Source organism: Herpailurus yagouaroundi, unplaced genomic scaffold (genome assembly GCF_014898765.1).
Source record: "Herpailurus yagouaroundi ecotype Mexico unplaced genomic scaffold, PumYag 202, whole genome shotgun sequence".
NCBI classification, from domain to species: Eukaryota; Metazoa; Chordata; class Mammalia; order Carnivora; family Felidae; genus Herpailurus; species Herpailurus yagouaroundi.
Genome location: NW_024412433.1, coordinates 3248382 through 3270976, shown reverse-complemented (window position 1 = coordinate 3270976; position 22595 = coordinate 3248382). Strand labels below are relative to the sequence as shown.

The window sequence follows — 22595 nt, the reverse complement described above, 5'->3', positions numbered from 1 at the left end:
CCTGTGATCTTACCCTCCTCCCTATATGGTCTCACAGACATCACTTGTCTGTGCTCACCTTCCTTTCTATGTGTTCTTATCCTCCTCCCCGTGTGATCTCATCCTCCTCTCCGTGTGACCTCACCCTCCTCCCCGTGTGACCTCACCCTCTTCTGTGTGTGATCTCACCCTCCTCCCCGTGTGACCTCACCCTCCTCCCCGTGTGACCTCACCCTCCTTCCCGTGTGATCTCACCCTCCTCCCCGTGTGACCTCACCCTCCTCCCCATGTGATCCTACCCTCCTCCCCCTGTGACTTCACCCTCCTCCCTGCGTGGCCTCACCCTCCTCCCCGTGTGATCTCACAGACATCATTCACCTGTGCTCCCCCTCCTCCCTATGTGATCTCACAGACACAGTGATTGAGTGAAGGTACCTCAACAATTCCTTTTCTGCTGAACTCAGACTCTTATTTGGGATCAGTCACAGGCCTGATGACCAGCTCCCACGATGTGAATTATCCGTGTGTCAGGGAGGAAACGAGAAGCTAACCCTGGTCCATGCAGCCGGGGGGGGGACACTGAATGAAGGAGGGGCACGTGGGGGTGGGCAGAACACAGAGACAGCCAGGTCAAGGAAGGGGTGAAGCGTGGAGGGAGGCCCCCTGGTCTGCCCTGCGGTTTATACTGATCTGGTTGGCTCAGCAGCAGCACTGACCCATCCGAGTGACAATTATGCGGGCAGAAACGTAAGGTATTTGAACTAGGAGAGCACTGGTGTTTAAAGCTTGCTTTCTCAAAAAGGGTAGTTGAAAGGTTTAAACTAAAATAGATGTGTATTTTTTTGCTAAAGAGAACTGGGGTAGGGCAGAAGGGACGAGCAGGGACATCCTGGGAGCCCCTGGTCCGGGGCAGTCCACACACACCTGGGTAGTGTCACAGTGTGTGAGGGGGTCTCCCCGAGTTTTATGTACAGGTGAGGAAAATGGACAGTTTCCCCCACAGCCGTGGTGGTTGAGCTAAGATTCATGTGTAGATCTGACCGCTGCAAAGCCGTGGTCCTCCGCGTGTGCGCTCTACCTCAAGATCAGGTAGATGGTTAACGATAAAAACAAAAACAAAGGGCAGTGTCCGTGGGACGAAAGTTGTCTGTGAGCTGGCTGGCACCACAGCAAAGGGGGAAGAGAAGACGTACACAATCTGGTCATTTCACAAGTAGAGGCAAACCTTGGAGGTCATTTTTTCATCGGTGTGGACTTAGAAGCCCAGTATAATAAACGGGATAGGCAACTTTGTTAGCGTTTTACAGACAACACAGAAGCAGTAGCTGTTCTGCATTTGAGCCAGATCCTGGGGCGGGGGACCGGACACGTGCGTGTGCATGCATGAGCGTTTGTGTGCACCTCTGGAGGGAGAGACGAGGCAAGCTAGCGGAGTCTGGGGATTTCGGAAGGTGTACAGACAGCACTTCCCTAGCCCGCCCTTTGCATATCACATCTCTGGGCCGGACTATTCTTAGACCGCGCTAACACAATTTGAGGTTATACAATCTGATAGCCCGGGGTACTGGCATTTTAAGTTGTTGGTTAAGTGGAAATGAATATGCTTTGGAAGGCCAGCGTTCCACTAGGAAGGTTGATATTCTGGTGTAAGGAATTGAGAAGCGTGATCCCCGAGCCATGTATCTCTACACAGGTGTTTCTGAGCTGGGCCAGAAAGGGTTTCCTTGAGAGGGAGCGCAGATCCACTGAAGGTGGACAGAGCCTGTGAGTCCCTGGAGGAGGAGGAGGAGGAGGGGGAGGAGGGGGAGGGGGAGGGGGAGGAGAAGTGACCGTCCCTGGGGGCCAGGAGAGCCGGGAAGCTGGTGCCAGAGGTTGGGAGTTCCGGAGGCAGGCTGTGTTTGGAGCCACACGGGGGCCTCGGAGCTGGCTGGGATTTCCCGGGACCACCCCACCGAGGCCAGCCCAGCCCCCCCGCCCCATGGCAGAGCCCCTACACTCCCCCATCACAGTTCTTTGCCCTGCAGATGGTGAGAGACTGTGGCCCCCGTTCACTGTGCTGGGGGCTGTTTAGAAGGATGCTGAGGTCCTTTCTAATGGATTCATCAGAGGAGAATAAGATGTGGGGAGTCTTTGGGAACTCCTAGGGAACCTTCTATTTCACACAAGGACCCCTGCTAAGACAGATGGTGAGACGTGCCCCCCCCCTGGTGTGATGTTCTCTTGCAAGTGACTTTCATGGAGAGTGCTGTGTTCCACGTGGTCATGACGTTGAGTATGTTCATCCGTGCTCCCCCACAAATAAAGCCTTGAATAAAGCGTGACTTGGCCGATGTTTTGTTCTGTGAATGAATGAGTGAGCAAACGAGTGAATGAAGCAGATTATCTCCGCCTCACCTAGTGATTGGGACACCCTGAGGAGAAACACCCGGAGCAAATGAATATGTCCATGCGTCATAATAGGCTTTTTAAAATGTGTATTTCAGTTCTCTTCTAGTGATCGCTCGGTTGAGCCGTAACTTTCCTGGCATTCTGTTTCTGTCTGCATGAATCAGGACAGGAAAGCGTCTTTCTTCCTATCTGTGAATTTGACCGGTTGACTTTATAATCCGGTTTCTGTGCTTTCTAGTTAAACTTTCATCGCTGTGCAAAGAAATTTCGAATTGAAGACGAAGTGCTCTTCCCCACTGATGGTGACGGGTTCTTCAGACTCGTGCGTTGGAATGATAACCGGATTCTCGCAGGGATCCGTGTGTGCGCCCGGGTCTCCCCATTGTACCGAAAACAATGTAAATGAGTCAGGAAATTAAGATTTCTTTCAATGAGACTTCAAACATTTTTCAATTCGTATTTTACCAGTATTCAGCCCCCCCACCCCAGTATGACTTTTATTCACATTTCCAGGTACTTACAGAACCTTTCTTTCTGATGTTTCTCCTTTTGTAATTGGATTTCCTATTTCTTTTCCCGTTTCTTTTGCCCTTCTCTGTAGATCTATCAGGTTCAAAAGGTAGGCTCTTTCTTCTTTGTTTTCTAAATTGCATGTACTAGTTTTTTCCTTGCCAAGGGCCTGGTCACCTTTCAGAAATAATGCCCTTCATTGAAATAGAAGTTGTTACTGCTTCTTTGACTGCTTTGTTGATGAATTGGTTTGATCAAGATGCCAAAGTTGCTACTTATACCCCCTTAAAAAGCCATCATTAGACACACGTCTGTTCACAGAAGGCTTTCCTCGTCTCTGCTTTTCTCAAATTAGAAAATTACTTCTTTGAAAAAAAAAAATTCTAAGGCAAAGTAAAATCACATTTCAGGATGTGGGAAACCTTTGAAATCAGCTGTTTAAGGAGAGATTATCCTTCCATATAATTTTATTAGAAAAAAATTTAAATATCCATGCAGATTACCGTACACTAAAAGAGTATTAAATATTGATTTAAAAATCGGAGCAAAAAAGAAAATGATACCACAGTAAAATCCAGCAGCTTAAAATATACCTGCCGTCCACCCCTAGCATTCAGGATAGTAACGTGCCTCTCTGTTCCCTAGCCCTTCATAGAACCAGCTGAAGGTTAGAGATAAATACACTAGCAGGCCAGGTGCAGAGAGTACAGTAGGAAACAACCAGGTAAGGGGCTCCTGATGCAGTGATGATGATGGAGTGAGTGGGAATTCAGAGTGTGTATACTGGAGCCTTTCCTGTAAATGTACCTAGTTTGTTACTTACGACAACCATAATAGCTGCTTTTCATAAATGTATTTAGTCTATAGATGAAGAATGGTATCTTTTAGAGCAGGTGAGAAAATCAAAGTAAGACGACTGTTTCAAAGGTTAGAACAAGCCCTTTTAAACGCAGTCCATTTAAAAAGTCCTCCCATGGGGTCCTTTGCTGTGATATCAGACTGCCCTTGTGTCCTGCTCCCCATCCCCACTCTGCATAACTATTACCTGGTGGGAAGAAAGCAGGTGAGTAATTGCAATGGATGTTGAAGCTAGATCCAAACATACCTACAGAGTCTCTGTAGGAATTTAACAAGTAAAAGGCAAGGGGGAACCCTCATTGTAACAAATCGCCCTGAACCGAGGAAAGAGACTCCACCTGCTAATTTCCACTCTGGTTCATTCCTTTCTAGTTCTAGATCACTTTTATCTTCTCAGCAACACCAGGGACAGGGTGTTAGAACTTTGTCAGAATGTTAATTTGTACACAAAGTAAACTAGAAAGGAGTTCAGGAAGTCCCCGCTCCAAAAGCGGATGTACATTTTTGTAATAAATACGTGCCAGGGAGGGAAAGCTTTCCTTATTACCATTTGAGAAGAGGAAAAGGAGGCAGTAAACATCTCTCAGCCCATCTGGCTGTTCTGTGCGACAGTTTCTCTTCTCCTGAATCAAAGCTATTTCTGAAAGTCAAGCCCCTTTTGTAAGTTTGGCTGTTGCTTCCTGCGCATGACTCACTGGCTAATCATAGTAGTTTACATTTGAAACATTGTACGCTTTCTGCACGCTGCTGTGCTGGCCTGCTCGCTAACATCAGAACTGCTAGCTGGGGGCACCTAGCTCTTTCTGGGGGTGTTCTCCCTCCCTGAAGGGACATGGAAACGTAGCCACAGTCATAGAGCTACTTATAAGGCCACCATGATCATCGCAAAAGACAGTAGACGGTGTGCCTTTGCTGATACAGGCACAGAACTGGCAGAAGAAAATAGGGAGACGGATAATACAAGCTTCTTTTGGAATTTAGACAATTTTTGTGAACGGATGTAGGCTCCCCCCCTTTTTTAAAAAAAATACATTTTTTCCATCTTGTAATTAAGCCAGGAGATGACGAGGTTTGGTGGCATCTCATTTCACGTGTGAGAAACACGGAATTTGGCAGTGAGAGTGGAGCGAGCGTTAACGCACAATAGCCTGACGCTGTTGCTCGGCTGGGAAACTGAGCTCGAAACATCAAAGTAAGGAAAGTGACTAACAGGAAGAGACCCGGCTCGTGTAGGTTTGATATTGCAATTCTGCCCCGGGCGGAATGCTCGAGCCTGCTTCAACTCTCCCTCCAGCGTCTTCCTCTTCCAGACCGCCGCCGTCTTGAGGAGAAAGGGCCAAGACGGTCGCAGAGCCATCTACTGAAAGTCTGGCCACCCCTCAAGATCCACTGAAACTAAGCCAAATTTAGCAGCGTGTTTCGGCAATTGGAAAACAATTTCAAAACTTGTCTTCTACTTTCAGCAATGGATTTTTTTTTCCTTTTTCTGATTATAAGGTTTTCACGTATGAAGAGGAAAACCACGTGTTGTGTGGTATGGGGGTTTGGTCAGGTGTTCCTCGCTTTTCCTGTTGGAATGGAGGGGAAATTGAGGAGAAAGGCAGAACCCCATTATCTGAGACTGTACGTGGGCTCCCACCGATCTTTGGAATTACTATATTTAGTAATGGTAACAGCCATTCTGAGTCCGCTCTCCTAGTTTTAACTTGACCCGCTGTGGCTTAGACAAGCAAGCTAAACCCTGCAGACATTGGCTAAAGAAAATGCCGAACATATAAGCTGCTCATGTAATTTTTTTTTTTTCCTGCACCAAGCCCTCTTAGCTAAGTCATCTTTGCATCGGTGACGTGCTATAAAGACATCCAAAGAACGTAAATTCTCCTGGGCCTAAATTTAGCGTGGACACCAGATAGCTGGAGGCCTAGGGGTCAGCACACATTCTCTCCCTCCTCCCCCACACCGAGGAAGCTTTTCTCATTCCGCTGTAGCAACAGCATGAGTTCGTTCGCTCCGCGGGGCTCGAACAGCCTTCCCCAAGGGCTGCTGGGCTGAGTTTCAGTTCCCGGTCCAGAGTGCCTCGTCCTGGCCCTGTTGGCTTGCCTGGGAGGGGTGGGGTGAGGAGGGCGGGGGGTCTCTCGGCACAGGCTCACTGTGCAGATCGCTCGGGAGCGCTCCCCTGCGGAGCCGCGACCTTGGTCTCTGCTGCTTTGCCCCAGCATGTTACCCTCAGCGTGTGGCTTGGGCAGTGGTTTGGAAATGCATGTCAGAGCAGTTTCTTGTGTGGTTACCGTTTCACTTCTTGCCTAATTTTCTTTCCCTTCTGTCCATAGAAATATTATGGGCTGGACACAAAATGGGGTGACATCGAACAGTGGATGGTAGGCCTTGAATACAATTTTAAGAACTTTAAGTGGCTTATAATTTTATTCTTTTAAAAAAAATTTTTTTAATGTTTGTTTTTGACAGAGAGAGATCAAACATGAGTGGGGGAGGGGCAGAGAGAGAGGGAGACACAGAATCCGAAACAGGCTCCAGGCTCTGAGCTGGCCACACAGAGCCTGATGCAGGCCTCGAACCCGCAAACCGTGAGCTCATGACCTGAGCCAAAGTCGGACGCTCAGCCGACTGAGCCACCCAGGCGCCCCAGTTTATAATTTTATTCTTATTCGGTTTGATTATAGCAATAGATTCCTGCCCTGCCATAATTGAATCCTGAGAGATTTTCTCCCCGGGACTTCTGGTCTGGCCTGATTGTTTACATCCCTGTGAAGCTGGATCAGAAATGGTTCTGGCCGGGCATTTTTGTCTGGTCTGTTCAGTAGCCGCTGACTCTTGGAGTCAGCACGCTAGCTGTGGCTTGTGGGGGTCTCCGGGGCCACTGCCTCCCGTCGCCTTGGGCAGAGGACTCTCCTCCACGCACACTCAGAAGGAGATGGTGCCTCAGGCATGACGCTCTAGAAGGGGGAGCATTCCCCTTGCCCCAGGAGAACGTGGACCCACTCCTCTCAATTCATCCACCTCAGTTCCCGCCCCCGCCTCTTGTCCTTGACACCTTACTGAATGGCCTCATGGACAGCATCACATACTTTTAGCAATTAAGAGCCTGGCCAGTGGAAATGCCACAGTCATTGTCCCTTATGGATAAATAATGCAAAGAAATGTAAAATTATCTCCTCTCTTAGACACCTGTATAGAACGTGAAGGAGAAGAGTTCTTGAAATATAAAGAGTATATATGTCCTCTACCGAAAAAATTACTCACTTCAACCTTCAGTATGTGTAAACCATCATTTTAGGCTTCTGTGGCATAGGCAGATATATTTTTGTCAAATCTTAAGACCCAATTAAAGATGTATCATTGCTTTGTATGCCATCGAGAAAGAAAAAAGTGCTGCTAATTATAATGTGGGCAACCTTGATCATGAGATATACCCCCAACTGCAGAGATGTGCAAACATGTGGAAAACTGTGCCTATCTCAGAATGCACAAAATACAGTAGATGGGGTGACACCCTTATTGGATCTTTTCCAGAAATGATTTGTCTTCTGATTCCCAGAGGAAAGAGAATAAGGTTCTGAATGTAGGGGGAAAAGTAGACTAGTTTAAATGGACCACACAGTAGAGGTTAGGGACAAACTAAGGCCCAACCTCTCTCCCAACACATGCTTTTAAAGCCAAAATGAAAGATGCAGATTACTTGTGTGTTTACGTACCCCCGCCCAAAGAGAACATCCTTCCCCAGTGGTTTAATTGAAGTCTTTGATGACAGCAAAGAAAATATTTATGTGACATTTATATCAGAAATACCAGCGGACGAAGGCTTCTGCTCTGTCTGTACCTGACCTTTAATGCTGTTTCTTCCCTTGCTTTGGTAGGAAGACAGTGAGCGTTATTCACGTAGATCCGGAAGAAACACATCGGTTAGTACTGGGTTCATTTTGATTGAAGTCTAATTTGTAGTTGTAGTGGCTGAAATACATAAATTGCATGCATGCGTGTGTGTATTTTAGTGATGCTTATAAAAGAAATTAATACTGATACTATTACCTAAACAAAGGCTTTTAGCCTGTTGACCTAACTTGGTGAAGGGAGCATTGAAAACTTCTGAATATTAATATGTTCGTGACAGTTTTAATGCTCTTTCTGCTATCAAATACCCACGAATAATTTTGAGAGTGATACGCACTGAGGCTACATGTTTATAGGTTGCCAGCAAAGAAATGACATTAACGTAAAGCGGTATCATCCAGAAACAGCCCTCTGTAAACAGAGGCGCACAGACGGGGCCGTTTGGAGAAGACACAGGCTCAGGTGTACTGAGATTTCCAGAGTCACCTACCTTGGGGCCCTGCTATGGTGTCGTGGGCCACGTCCCCTCTGAAAGCTGGACGTCGGCTTCTTTTATGTGTGTTATATTATGCTTCATGGCTGTTTTCTTTCACTAGGCTTCCGACGAAGACGAGCGCATGTCAGTGGGTAGTCGTGGAAGTCTGAGGGTCAGTAACCAGGATGACTGGGTTTGCACGGTACAGTCTGTGTGGACATCCTTTGCCGCCTGTGTCCCCGCAGTCAGATTTTGTGTCCATTACCCCGCAGTCAGATTTCGCGTCCATTACCCCGCAGTCTTGTTACCAGTATCTGGGAAGCCGCTCGTTTGAAGTCTCATCACTGGTGGCATGTTTCCTTGTGGTGCGGAAAGAGTATTGGTAAACGCGGGCACTTTTGTCGTGTCTTTCTCCCGCGTGGGCAAATCGGAACGTTTTTATATCCCTCCGCATCACAGCACTGCCACGCCCCGATTAGGTCGTCTCTGTGCGACGCTGGTGCCCTGAAGGGATCCTGCTTGCCTACACGCTCCCCGCAAATGTGCATCTCAGCTCAAGCACCTGTTAACTCAGTGCTGTTGTTGTGTAGCTCCTTGAAAACTGCAGCAGGTGACCTGGTGGGAAATCAGAGCAGGTCAGAGCCCTGAGACCCGGGTCTGCTCGCCCAAGTCCTTCCTTCGGTCAGCGGCGATGGAACGTCTTCGTCACTGACAGCTTGATGGCTGGCAGAGACGAATACGTGGTTTTCCGTAAACATTCCCAAAACCTTCATAATTAGACTGGAGAACATTGCGTGCTTTGGGAAGCGAAGCAGAGAAACTGCGTTTTGCTTAGTGCCTTAAGTTGGTAAATGACTGCGAGCATGTCCGTGGTATCACCACAGGGTTGCCGTCGCTGTCACTACTGGTAAGAAGGAGGCCTCAGTGCAGCCGCTCCATTTCACTTGGGGACGGTATGGAGTAGAAAGCTTGTTTCCACCTTAACAATTAAATTATAGTATCACTCCTAGACTTCTTCTTCTTTTTTTTTTTTTTTTTGACGTTTATTTATTTTAAGAGAGAGAGGGAGAGAGACAGAATCCCAAGCAGGGTCCGTGCTGCCAGCATAGAGCCTGACGGGGCTCCAACTGACAAACCCATGAGACCTTGTTCCGAGCTGAAATCAAGACTTGGATGGTCAAGGACTGAGCCCCCCGGGCGCCCCACCAGCCCTAGACTTCCTGTGTGGCCGCTGAGCGTGCATTTCGTCGGCCGTTCACAACAGTCAGCTATAAAGATAACACACTGTTGGGGTGTCAGGCAAGTCACTGTCACTGCCCTGGCAGGTGCCAAAAACAGATCTGCATTGATTTTGCCAGAAAGTAACGGTTCAGATGTGAGGTCTGTTCAAGAGTTCCGCACTCTGAAACTTTCCCCTCAGCCATACGGTCGTCACTTCCTCATAGACCTTCTCTCTGACAAGAGGCCAGAGGAAGTAACTTTTATGTAACCAAAACATCATAAATGCAAAACTCAGTTTGCAGAATCTGTGGAGGAGACACAGGAGTAAGCAGGCCCAGGAGAAGGGCGGCCCTTGAAACCGAGAGAAGATACTGTTTCCAGGAGGAAGCGAGGGGTCCAGTAAGCATGGGACCGAGGGCCTTAGCATCGTGGAGGACGTCGGTGACCTTGACAAGGAGACTTTTGGTGGAAATGGGGAGAGCAAAACCTGATTAATGCAGGCCCAAGAGAGAACAGCAGAGAAATCGGCCGCAGAATCCAAATCTATCACCGTATCGTTTTCAGATCTTTGATCCTCCACACTTGGTATTCGGGATTTGGGGTACACTTGCATTTTTCTGGGAAGAGAATTTGTCGCTTTCTTAACGTTCTCAGAAAGTCTCCTGACCTCAGGGAGTTTAAAACGATTGCAGTCTCAGTGAGTGTTAGGGTGTTTATAGCCTTCATTTCATTCTCAATGAGTTTAACCTACATGGGTTACGTTTCTTTGCTAGACGCCGTTCTTTGCCAAGATTTCAAGCATTTTTGGTTAAGGTGTCACATTTTAGAGAAGAGGCCCACAACCTGGACGTTGAATAAGAGAGGGGGAGAAAATGGAAAATCAACCGTGGTTGGGATTTTCATGTTCAGCCGGGTGGTTTCCTACACCACTCTTCCCCGTGATATGTCTGATCTCGTGAAATAACACTCTTTAAAAACCACAGACTTGAGCACTTGGATCCTGGAGATAAGAGGCAGACCTCGTAACTCTGACGGGTTCAGGACAAGCGCAGAGCAGCGAGGAGGTGACAGCATCAGTCCCCAGGTCCTCTGGGGCCTGGACGCTATGACCGCCTTTGGTTGTTGGGCCAACTGCGCTGCTAGGAGAAAGCTCATCTCGCTCCCTGTCTGTACAGGGTCAGTTCATGCTGTGTTTATGTGTCTTAATATTCTGAAATCCTCCATTTGCAAAGTTCAGAGGTCAGATCTCTTATTTCTTGACTTTTTCAAAATATAGGCCTTCTTCATTCATCACTGACAGCGACATAAACCCCAAACAGAAAAACGTTATCTCCCTGGGGTCTGCATGGACCTTCTTCTCAGCAAACCTAGATTTTTGGACATCTTAAGACTTTCATTTTTCTTAGTTAAAAATTGAGAGTGATGCAGGTGTTCCCCTTTTGTCTAATATAAATAGAGTAGGTCTTATATAAGAGGAGGGGGTCAGACTGCTCAGTCCGATTTCGTGAATTACAGCAACCCTTGCCATGGAAGTTTGATTTAATGTTACTGCATTTTATGATGGCTTCATTCTGATGCTGTTCCTTTTGTAAATACACAAGATCCTGGAAGTCCTGGAAAAAAATGTAATTTTGTGAAGATTTCAAGATCACCTGGCTTGTATTTTATGTTTTGTGATGTATGAGTTAACTTATTCTCACTGATCTTTGGCAACTCTGTTTTCTGTTGTTTTCCTGTCCATCCGCACGCCGACAGCCACAGCCTGACCTGGATTATGGGGGTCCTTACGCCTGGGTGAGACGGTTGGATAGATGCTGGGGCGTGATCCTAATAGTACTTACCGTGTGATACGTAATAACCTATGGTGCTTCCACTAATCTCGTGGCTGTGTTTGTCCACAAAGCCAAGTATGTCTTTGTCCAGAGAGACACACGTGCCGTCCCCCAGACTCCCTCGGGGGACGACGGGCCGGAGGGCAGATGTCCCCACCAGAGTGAGCGCTCTGCGTCCAGAGCCCCCTGGGTGTGTCCCTGGTCCTCAGGGTCGGCCCGTGCGTGAACACACTCCCTCACCACGCGGTCTGTGAGCACCAGCTGTGTGCTGACAGCTGTGGGCACCAGTCGGGGGGAGGGCACCTTGCTTTCAAGGAACTCAGATCAGATCAGGAATTCCCAAAGCCTCTGCGTTGCTTTTCAAAGGTTAAGTTCAAAGTTACTTTATCTAATGAAAATTCCGTCATTTTCTGATCTGTCCGTTGAAATGAAATGTGCGATCCCGCCCCTTTGCCAAAAAGTGCTGTTCCAGTAACAAAAACGAAGGCTTTCGATTCAAATTCGGACTTTCCCTTCCTACGTCCGTCTGTCTGCACCTCATGCTTTCTGAAAACCTGTAAATTTAGACGACAAGTTAAAAAGGAGAGAAGTTTCATCTCGCCAGAAATTAGCAATAAAGTGATTTCCGTACTGAAGGGATTGTAGCAATTTAGACACGGCTTCATTTTTAGGACTTCTTCTAGAGCATTTTGGGCTTCATTCATTCTACCGCATTTCAAAGTTACTTAGCAAATCTCTGATTTTAAAACGTGTCTTTGCCTCTCAGACGATAATTTAATAGTGCCATAGAGTTGCATAGCACTGGTGAGCCCCCAGCCTCCTGCTGGGCTGCTGGTTATGGATCGGAGCTGTCGAGGGACAGGGACGGATCCGCCACGGAGCATGGGCAGCCCAGGGGCACGTGATTAGATTCGGGAAGGGCTTTCACACAGCGTCCTACAGCACTTAACAGTGACCTCAGTCCTCACCAGTCCTCGTAGTTCTTCCATTCTCCACCATTCAGCACGTCAGCAGCAGATCTCTAGATGTTTAGCCTTCTCATTCTAAACCCAAAGCAAATTGCTTGTCAGGGCCAGTCCCTGGGGGAACGAGTGGCTACGTGTGTTAGCAAGACACGGAAACACGTTTCCGACTTCATTTTTATTTTTCAGTTTTCATTCTGTTTTCAAACTCAGTTGAGTGCCTCAAAGACTGCGCTTCAGGGTTTTGATTTTGCCTTCCTTCTTTTGCTTCCCATCTCCCATACCCTTGGACGTGATCTGTCTGTCGACTCACTGTAAAAGTAATCAATCTAACACCATTAATCAGAAAAGACAGCCGTTGCCCTCCGCATGCTTGCACGTGAGGGGCGCTGCTTTGATAGCCCGGCACGGTGGCTGGTGGCATTGGGACTAATCACACGTTTCCCTTGGAATAATTGGCTGCGACGGGACGTTTATGCTTGGATCTTACACTCTTTTAGAAAACGCTGATTTGTGGATGTCTTCTGTGTTTTGTTCTCTCTGATAGCAGTGCTCGTGTGTGTTTGCTGTGTGTGAGATCCACCTGGGAAGCTTAATCACAACACACTTCCCCAGCCCCCAGCTCTAGGTGCTCTGATGGCTGCCTAGGTCAGGGTGCCGTGGTCCTAAGATGCACACCAGGTAACCGTGATGCAGGTGGTCAGCACAGTAAGGGTGTTGAAAAATCGCCCCGTAGGGGTGCCTGGGTGGCTCAATCAGTTACACGTCCAACAACTTTGGCTCAGGTCATGATCTCACGGTTCACGGGTTCAAGCCCTGCGTCAGGCTCTACGCTGCCACCTCGGAGCCTGGAGCCTGCTTCGAGTCTCTGTCTTCCTCCCGCTGCCCTTCCAACACTCACGCTTTGTCTCTCTTTTCTCTCTCAAAAAAAGGTAAACATTTAAAAAAAGTAAAATAGAAAAGAAAAGAAAAATCGCCCTGTAGAGCAAAGAAAGTTAAACAGAGCCCTGACTTAAAATGAAGCTGGTATCCCGTCTACGGACTTTTTATTCCGATGCGTTAGGTTAATTTTCAACTCTCCTTAGCCTGTTCTGCTACATAAAAACAGCCCCACCATAAAAACTAGCCAAGAGGAAAAGGTTGGTGGTGTTCTTTAAGAAGTCGGAGTAGTCTAAGGGCGCCTGGGTGGCTCAGTCAGTTAAGCATCTGATTCCCACTCACTCGGGTCATGATCTCACTGTTCTGAGTTCGAGCCCCGCGTCGGGCTCCGTGCTGACAGCTCGGAGCCTGAAGCCTGCTTTGGATTCTGTGTCTCCCTCTCTCTCTCTGCCCCTCCCCTGCTCACGCTCTGCCTCTCTCTCTCTTTCTCTCTCTCTCAAAAATAAAAGGAACATTAAAAAAAATTTTTTTTTAAAGAGGTCAAAGTACTTTTCGCCATAGAGGTGTCCATGAGCTCTGTGGATTGGAGAATTCGTTCTAGGAATATACTCCACTACAACAGAAAGGGTGGGTGTTCCACGGAGCTGTTGAAGGGGGAGTTTTTCCTGCACGGCCGTGGGAAGCTAGGACAGAAATGGTGACAATGAGGGGCGTGTTTGCCCTCCCGCCCTTCACGGCCCTCTGCTCTGGGCTGCGCACCGCGCTGGAAAATGAGAAGGCCAGAAGGAAGAACTCGCATGGGGAAGGATGTATTTCACAAGCAGCAGTGGAAAGCCAGAGGGTTCATATATGTAATATATTTTACTTTATTTGTTAGTAAAGGAAAAGGCATGAAAAATTGATTGATGTTAGCCTTTCTTGTTACATTAATTGTTCCCAGGAATGAGTTTCTAAGCAGATAGGAAAGGTATCCAAGTCCTTGATACATGTTTCCATATCAGAAAATCCTGTCAGTGGGGAAAGGGATTAGATTAGATTAGATTAGATTGAGTAAAATTCCTGCCTATCAAATTTATTCCAGAAATGTTTTAATGTTATTCACAGAGTTTTCTAATTTATTTTTTTTATATTTATTTTTGAGAGAGAGAGAGAGAGAGAGAGAGAGAGGCAAGTGAGGGAGGGGCAGAGAGAGAGGGAGACACAGAATCCGAAACAGGCTCCAGGCTCCGAGCTGTCAGCACAGAGCCCGACGCGGGGCTCGAACCCACGAACCGTGAGATCATGACCTGAGCCGAAATCAGACGCTTAGCTGACTGAGCCCCTCAGGCGCCCCAAGGTTTGAAATTTAAAGTTGAGGGATGTCTACGTACCCTTTTGTTTCATTTGGAAACTTCAAGTTGACTTGGTATTGAGTTGTAACAAAAGTAAATACATAGTTTTATAGTCAGGATGGCATGAACCTGGGTTTGTAACCTGTCTGGAAACCCCTTTCTTTATTCTTCATTAATGTCTAGCTGCGGAATACCTGCCAACCGGTCTCCTGATGCCCGACCCCGTGGGCAAGGCTCCCGTTCCTCGTGGGTGCTGGGTCCCTCCCACAGGCGCTCACTCAGCCATCCTGTCGGCACACAGTTCAGGCACTCGGGATACTCATTTTAATCCGGTCTAACCCTCCCAGTGGCCTTATAAAGTATGTATTTCGGGGCGCCTGGGTGGCGCAGTCGGTTAAGCGTCCGACTTCAGCCAGGTCACGATCTCGCGGTCCGGTCCGCGAGTTCGAGCCCCGCATCAGGCTCTGGGCTGATGGCTGTTTCCGATTGTGTCTCCCTCTCTCTCTGCCCCTCCCCCGTTCATGCTCTGTCTCTCTCTGTCCCAAAAATAAATAAACGTTGAAAAAAAAAAATTTAAAGTATGTATTTCTAGGCACATTTTTAACAGCTGAGGAAGTGGAGGTGTCAGTGGATTAAGCAACCAGCTTAAGGTCACAAGATAGAGCATTGATTTGGAATTCGGACTCACCTCCACGACCCCCTGGCGTCTCCTTCTGGTTTTACCAGTTCTGTGGACTGCTTTCCTTTTTCCTTGTTTTTAATTTTTTTTAACGTTTATTTATTTTTGAGGGCGAGAACACACCAGCAGGGGAAAGTCAGAGAGAGAAGGAGACAGAGAATCCCAAGCAGGCTCTGAGCTGTCAGCACAAAGCCCAGCACGGGGCTTGATCCCATGAACCATGAGATCGTGACCTGAGCCGCTCAACCGAAGGAGCCCCACCCCCCACCCCACTGTTTTCCTTTTTCTATCTCGAGAGCTGGTCAGGCCTCTGACATGTAACAGCTCTTGTCTTAAATCAGCAGAAACATCCTTATAGAATGAGAGCAATTTGAGATAGGCCAGGCTTTGGCTGGTGGAACGTGGGTGGAGAGGTGAGGAGAGAAGGGAGGTGGGGTCCCAATCATTCTCTTTTCTAGAGGACACATTAGGAAATCATGAAATGCATCCTCAGATTTCACTCTGAAAAATAAAGTTGGAGGACAGGATGAATGAAAAGCTAAGACAGAGGGACGCCTGGGTGGCTCAGTTGGTCGAGCATCCGACTTCGACTCAGGTCATAATCTTGCAGTTCATGGGTTCAAACCCCATGTCCATCTCTGTGCTGACAGCTCAGAGCCTGGAGCCTGTTTCAGATTCTGTGCCTCCCTCTCTCTCTGTCCCTCCCCTGCTCCCGCGCTCTCTGTCAAAAATAAACACACATTAAAAAAAGAAAGAGAAGCTAATCAGAGAATCTACCCCCATGAGAAACATTTTTTCCATGATGAACTTTTGCACCGAATTATAGATTGAGCAGAAGCTATTTCTGAATCTTCTGAATGCAACTTCATACCGGGCCATGACTTTCAAGGACTTAACCCTGTGAACCAACAACTGAAAGCTAGTTGACGTGGGCCAAGGCATTACCCCACTTGTCCGTGGCATTCAGGCCGCTGGAGAACTAGGACTCCCGCGGCACCCCCGTAAAACGGGAAACAGGAAAACTGCCGAGGAAAAGCAGCCGTGGACCCGTGGCCACATGCTTCACCCCGCGGGAAGGGCTGGGCATTGCCTGCAATCCTACAGTGACCTGTACTGACAAGTAACAGTGACTTGGGCGGGTGTGATTAGCTTGAGTGTCCGATCCCCCCCCCCCCCCCGAGTTGCGGCAGAGCAGATCAGAAGCACGGAAGCATCTAGGGGCATGCTAAGGTTTGTGTTGTCCTGGGCCTGTCATTCGTTCGCTCCACGAAGGAAGCCCAGTTTACAGCCCAGCTAATGCTTCCCTGCTGATTTGTTCCTGCGTCTTCCTTTGTATACTGATGTCAGTTTTCTTCTTCATTGAAACAGACAAATGGTTATGATGGAGAATCATATGGATCCCAGTCCCTGAATAGAAGATCTGGCAGGGTTAGTATAGTAAGTGTGCATGACACAAAACTCAACCAGGTTGCTAGAGCGGTTTAAAGAAAATATTGCTACATTTAGCTTCCTCGGGGTTTTGGTTTTTTTTCCGTGTGATAAAGGGTCTCTCCCCACCCCCACCCCTGGCCAAGCACGTGAATGAGTGGAAACTAATGGTTTTCAACTGGGAAACATTCTTAGAAAGTTGGTCTTCCGGACATTCTAAGTCTCAACGCAAGAGGCAGATGTTAAAAAGAATCTCTTCAGCTTAGAAATATGTAGGATTAAGTACTCACTCTGTCATTATTTTGTTGCCCTGGGTGTACATGCAGAATGCGTACAGTAAGTATATTCAGCTTTCAAGTATACCTCCCATCTGACATTCTCTCCCTCCGTGCCCACCTCTCCCTGGTCATTTTAAGGACACGTATGTTCGAGTCCGTGTTCCCCTGGACCCTGACCATGGAATGCTCCCAGGGCAGGGGTCAGAGACCGCAGAAGGGGCAGGGTCATGAACGTTCCATGGTGGGAGAAAGGAGCAGAGGGACTGACAGCAGGAGACAAGTGGGGAGGCCTTTGGATCTATCTAGCAGGGAGGTCACAGGGGACTTCACAAGGTCACAAACTGCATATATTCTAATGAAGTTTCATGACCCACTTGCAGACCTGTTGTTCATTAAATTATCTAAAGTCTTCCTAGTCCTACATTTGCTTTATTTTTCATCTTATAGTAAATGTTACTAGTTGTATAATTAGTGTTTCTTCTCATTTATCTTACTTGTATTAAGATATATCCTATTTGCACTTGAATCCTGTTTTCAGGTGTCAGAGGGGTTACCCAGTCCCACTGTAGCTTTCTGAAACTGGCTGATGAGTTTAGCCTCTCGTCCTCTTAAGCATTGCACACACCTCCGTTTCATCTAAACTCTCCTCATTCCGGACTAAAAAAACCCTCCCCTTTTAAAGGCCGTGTCTTCCTATTTATGTTTTTTATGTTGACGGCCTTTGGATTTCCTCCAGTTCTGTTATGTTTTCCTTTAAGGTAAGGCCGCCGTCTGGGGATGGAAGCAGGCAGCACACCATTCTGTCCTCGTGTGGTGGGGACAGCTGTGTGTCCTGTGCACTGATTGGAGCTGGCTTTACAGGACAGGCTGCAGGACTCTGCTGGCCCCAGACTGCTCATTGGGGTTACGTTGGCTAATGAGCAACTTCTTCCCCCAGAGGCATAGTTTTCCCCATAATTGATCCTAAAGAATCATCGCTTAGAGCTGGCAGTTCCTTGAGAAGTTCCGTCATCCACTCCTTCTACCCAATGCCACCTTCTTCTCTAGAGCACCCCGGTCAGTACGAGGTAGCATCAGTGAGCTATGTGCCATCCGTATGTCCATATTTCTTAATCTTTGACTTTTACGTTGAAACAGTAAGTTTTAACGGTAAGCTAAACAGTAAGTTAAAAAAGTTAAACCTTTTGATTTGGTTTAGGATTTGAGCAATGCCTCTAGAAATCAAATGCAAAAGAGCTTGTTGGTAAAATTGCTCACCGCAAAGTAAAACGGGACATAAAATTGATTTCATAAACAGTGAGGAAACAGAACAACTGAAGAACCAAATAGCGTACGTGCACGCCGCGAGTTCTGTGGGAAGGTCCCAGGGCGAGGATGGGCTTGGAGAAAAGACTGGAAGGGAGGGAGGCATTTCACAGATGCCAGCAGCACACGTCCGTGGGGAGGAGTAAAATAGCCAGACTGACCACGAGGGTTTGGAAGCACCTCTTTTTTCCGTGAAGGAATTGAAAGTCTCCGTAGGAGAACGACCTTGACCGTATCGATGAGCATCTTACGCCTTGTGTGTAACATGCATCCGTACTGCCTCCCCGTGCAGACTCTGACCTTTATAAGGTATACGCCAAGTCCCCGGAGACCGCTGCGGGTCTGGGGGGTGGCTCTCAGCTACACGGGTGCAGCTCGCTCAGGCTGCAGCCACCTCCCTGCAAATTCGGCTGAACTGAGCCATCAGCTGTGTCAGGCCCAGGAAAGATGGAAAATATTGCACCAGACATCATCTTCGTTACCTAACGAAGTACGTAATAAGGAAAAGTCCCCGGTGGGAAGTTACAGGCGGCTCATCAGGAGATTGAGTTGAGTAAGTAATTACGAGTAATTTGAGAGCTGAAATATTGTGAAAACCAGTACGAGTTAAACCATAAGACATCGCGGGGATGGAAACACCAAAATACAAAATACAGCTCAGGACCTCTGGTTGTTAAGAAGTTCTGCCGTAGCCGAGTGTCTTGATTCTTAAGCTACATTGGTATTTCTGGGGCACCGATACCGGTGTGATTTTATACATTGGTGATTTTATATTTGCCTTTTGGCCAGGACAGGTGGTGCTTTGGGGGACAGTGAGGAAGTGCTCACCACTTACAATGTCTTCTTTGGTTCTCAGAATTCCAGCTACAGCAGCAGCGGTGAGGGCAGATTCTCTACTTTGTCATCAGCCAGAGAGGAGACGTTGGTTGGTTTTCATTTAAATCTTTTCACATCCTCTATTCAAAAACCACAGGTTTTGTAGCATGCAGTGTTGTGTGTGAATTCGGTTCTCTTTTCATTTTTCATGCCTGTTTTACTAATTTTCATTTGGGTGGATGCTGAGGTCAGGTTGGGGGCAGTAATTAACATGATGTATTTTATGCAGGCTTAGCCCACTGTCTTGCATTCGAATCCCTATTTGCATTCAAGCTGGGTACAAGGAAAGAAAGTATTCATGTGGGTGTTTGTAGTCAGAAGTAATCAAAGGGGGGGGGGGGGAAGAAAACCTTATCATTCTTTCCTTGAGAGTTCCTGAAAACAATTACTTTGTAGGGTGCATGCAAACTTTGTGGCAGTTTCTCAGGGACAGACTGGACTAGGGATGAAAACCACATCAAATCCAAATTCAGATGTCTACACAGTAGAGTTCCTTCCCACACTTTAAGGACATGCATCGATCTCGATGGGCGCAAAGATTTCTCAATTATGTGAGAGCTCTCATAGAGAAGGTTTGTTTTCCATCAGGCTCATGCTCACTTAGCAAACACTAGGGAGCCTAGTGTGGGCAGGACTATCACAGAAAGATCACACAGGTAACGCGTGAGATAGGTCGGTACTGTGGAAGCATTTACTTCTAGAACAGAAGGCAGACCCAGCTACCAGATAACGCTGGTGCAGCATAAATGGGACAATAGGGAGAAAGGGGTGTCGCAACAAAGGATGTGAACTGAACCTCGAAGAGTACGTGGGGGAAAAATAAATAGAAACTAAGGAGCTAAAGCCGGTGGTTCCTGGTCCTTCTCCCCTGTCCTGCCTCATCCCCTGCCCCCTTTCGTTCCTGCTGCAGGGGGCTCCGGACACGGCTGGCCTTTCCATTCCCCCATCAGCTTGCTTGTCCACTTTCCAAACTCCACTGTTGCCTTGCAGCCCCATATGTTAATAAGAACTCCACCCTTTCTTCCCCCAGTAGGTGAATTTTGACTGAAAACAAGATCAGCTGTAATCACCAAAGTATTGGTGGGTTTCGCCATCTTGAATTTTTTGTGTATTGTGTGAATTTCAGTGGGAGATTTTGCTGTTTCCAAAGAGCACCTTGTCGTCCAGAAAACTTGACTTCCTCGTCACTTTCTGAGCTGAGAAACTTGCTCTGAAGTAGACGATGGTGTTAGGTAGCTAATATGTGGGTGTGAATTATTCACCCCAGTTCACGTATCCGACTCACGTAGATTCGTTTAAGAGAAATAACCCACATTGGAGTCAAAATTAGAGCCGATCCATTCAAAACGTTAAACATCAGAACTTTGCTGAGGCCACATGTCCCACCCTTGTTCTGCCCGAGGTCTTACTGTACTCACCGACCGGCAGAATCTTCTGGTAATTACCGTGTTCTGTAGGTATTATATCTATTCCTGCAAAACACACGGGCATGTTTCATTTTAGTTAAATCTAAAACAGAAAGATATTAAGGTAGCACGGAGTGTTGAAGACTCCTCTAAATGACTTCTCCAGTCTTCCAGATTTGTCAGACCTACACCCTGGCATGGCGGCCACAGCTGTGGACACTTTCTCCCCCTTGGCGCTTTCCACGTCCCACAGAGGGGTTGACAAGATGGCCACTACACACGGTGTCCTCTCAACCATTCTCTCAATATTTGCGTCAGACGTTAGAACATTTCCCCCCTGTTCCGTCCCCCCACCCCACCTCCAGAGTTCCACTTGCCTGCCCCTCAGGTCAGGTGGGATAGCTTATGCAAGACATAGGAATGTTAGGCACAAGTTATGGGACCTTGAGGGGATGGCAGGATATCTTCAGGTGCCATCAGGCTACTTGAATGGAGCCACTTCATCTTCAAGGACTGTCCCGTGCTTGTACAATTAGTAGAATACTGCCAAGATGACAATCTGGAGCTGCTGGCTTCTTCTTCAAGGAGCCTTCCATTTGGATAAAGCATTTTATTTGGGGAAACAATTTGTGTGGTGGCATTCCCCAGAGACGTGGCATAGACTGTTGGTCTCAGAATTAGACCCCTGAATTAGACCCCGTCTTCTGTGAATCCTGAACACATACGCATTGTGTGAATAGCTAACTAAGAAAGCCAGGTCAGAGGTCCTGTCCAGTGAAATATCTTATTACATAAAGGCTGATACCTCTGCCAATCCTTAGTCTTGAATTTTTCCATCCAAACTTTAAAACTCAGAGCTCAAATTACAAAGACCTCTCAAACCCCTATGGTCTGGCTGTCGGTTAAAACGTAATGAAATGTAGTTTTGCCTGTTTGTTGATTCAGAACTCCTGGTTTGGTCCCGTGTCCTAGTTTTGTCAATTAACCGGATCGTCTTTATTTCCTTCTGATCGTCCTCCTTTCTCCCTCCTCCGTAAGTGCATGCCCTTAACCGATTTTGTCGTAGAAGGTAGTTGTGTGTGGACGCACCATACCATTGTACCTTTGAGGTGAAATGAAGCTGTGAGCCCTTCTCCCCTCCTTCCCATTTTCTCTGACTACAGGGACTCTCCTGCTCGGACCTCGGGCTTCCCAGGGGCGGCCTTGCTCTCCTGTCTACCCAGAGCGGAAACCAGGTCTGTCCTCCTCCTTGTCACCCGCTTCCCTTCCTCTTTCCTTCTGTGGGGTCACTTCACTCTCCAATCAAATGTACGAAGATACTTCAGCCTCTTCCATGTCAAGTCCAGAGAGCAGAGTTTAGCAGGTGTTTTATTTGGCTTGACTAACTTGCTAAGACTTTCGTCAACGTTGTAAGACATTATCAAAATCATTTAGGACCTTATATAGAAAAAGGAGCCTCTATTAAGTGTATATTTCCAAGCTCAGGCCCAAAGAATTGGTCTCTTGGGGCTCTCTCCTCCTTTTCCAGCAATTGTTCCCCATTTGGGGTTTCATGTGTTTCTTTAAAAATATTTTTCTCCTGTAAATGTGTCCAGGAAGCAATTTGGAAGCCTTTGTGCCTAATCTGGTTCCTCCATCTTTGAGAAGTGGGAGAACAGCCCTGTTTCTTTGGCTCAGTCTCCCCTCTGTTTCCTGGTTTGTTTTGTTTTGTTTTGTTTTCACAAGGCGGGTGGGCGGGTCAGGCCCTGGGCTGTAGGTACAGGAGCCCGGTGTCTGTACGAGGAACTCAGCGTCAGAGCCCCGCACTCCTCCTCCCGCAGAGGTTGAACCATATCTCCTTGCATTGCTGTCTCCCCTGCCTTGCTGAGTGACTCATCCTGGGTCCCGCACATTCCCTGACCCTCTCGGTGGCCCTGCACCACGGGCTTACGTGGCCTCTGCTTGTAAATGAGTCATGATCCTATTCTGGAACTCAGGGTCCGGCCGAGCCAGGAGCTGCCCTCTCACTGGGGCACATGCCCGCACAGGCGCGGCTCAGCCCGGGTCGGGATATGGGTGTGGGTGTGGGTGTGGGCTCCCCGTTACAGAGACGTGCCAGCCCTGGCCGGCTGGAGCAGTCTTAACAGCTCCTGTTGGCTCCTGGAGACCGGGACTGGGATCATTTGATGGAAATAGAAGCACTGTGTCCGCAGCTCTCTTCCTGTGTGGAAATTGATGTATTAACACCCTGGAGTGCTTTATTAACCTGGGATTTTGAGTTGTGGGGTTTGGTCGCTGCTGGTGACATTTTCACCTTGTCACCATTCGGTCTCACTCCCTGACTCTTTCCTCCAGGAATG

The 22595-nt window shown here is 47.7% G+C and overlaps 1 protein-coding gene across 50 annotated transcripts in view; it reads left to right on the top strand.

Moving 5' to 3' along the window:
- LRRFIP1 (LRR binding FLII interacting protein 1) overlaps nucleotides 1-22595 on the top strand; it is a 139789-nt gene that overhangs the window by 76126 nt on the left and 41068 nt on the right. For 9 of the 50 annotated variants that reach the window (XM_040450550.1, XM_040450549.1, XM_040450521.1 and 6 more), the window contains exons 3-10: nucleotides 2969-2986; nucleotides 6066-6113; nucleotides 7611-7655; nucleotides 8181-8261; nucleotides 11036-11074; nucleotides 16332-16391; nucleotides 18831-18899; nucleotides 21420-21491. The exons of 9 other annotated variants lie outside the window; for them this stretch is intronic. In XM_040450550.1, the coding sequence (XP_040306484.1) occupies nucleotides 2969-2986; nucleotides 6066-6113; nucleotides 7611-7655; nucleotides 8181-8261; nucleotides 11036-11074; nucleotides 16332-16391; nucleotides 18831-18899; nucleotides 21420-21491 (432 nt within the window). The remainder of the gene's footprint in view (nucleotides 1-2968; nucleotides 2987-6065; nucleotides 6114-7610; nucleotides 7656-8180; nucleotides 8262-11035; nucleotides 11075-16331; nucleotides 16392-18830; nucleotides 18900-21419; nucleotides 21492-22595) is intronic. 32 more of the 50 variants (XM_040450539.1, XM_040450533.1, XM_040450535.1 and 29 more) reach the window with 19 other exon arrangements.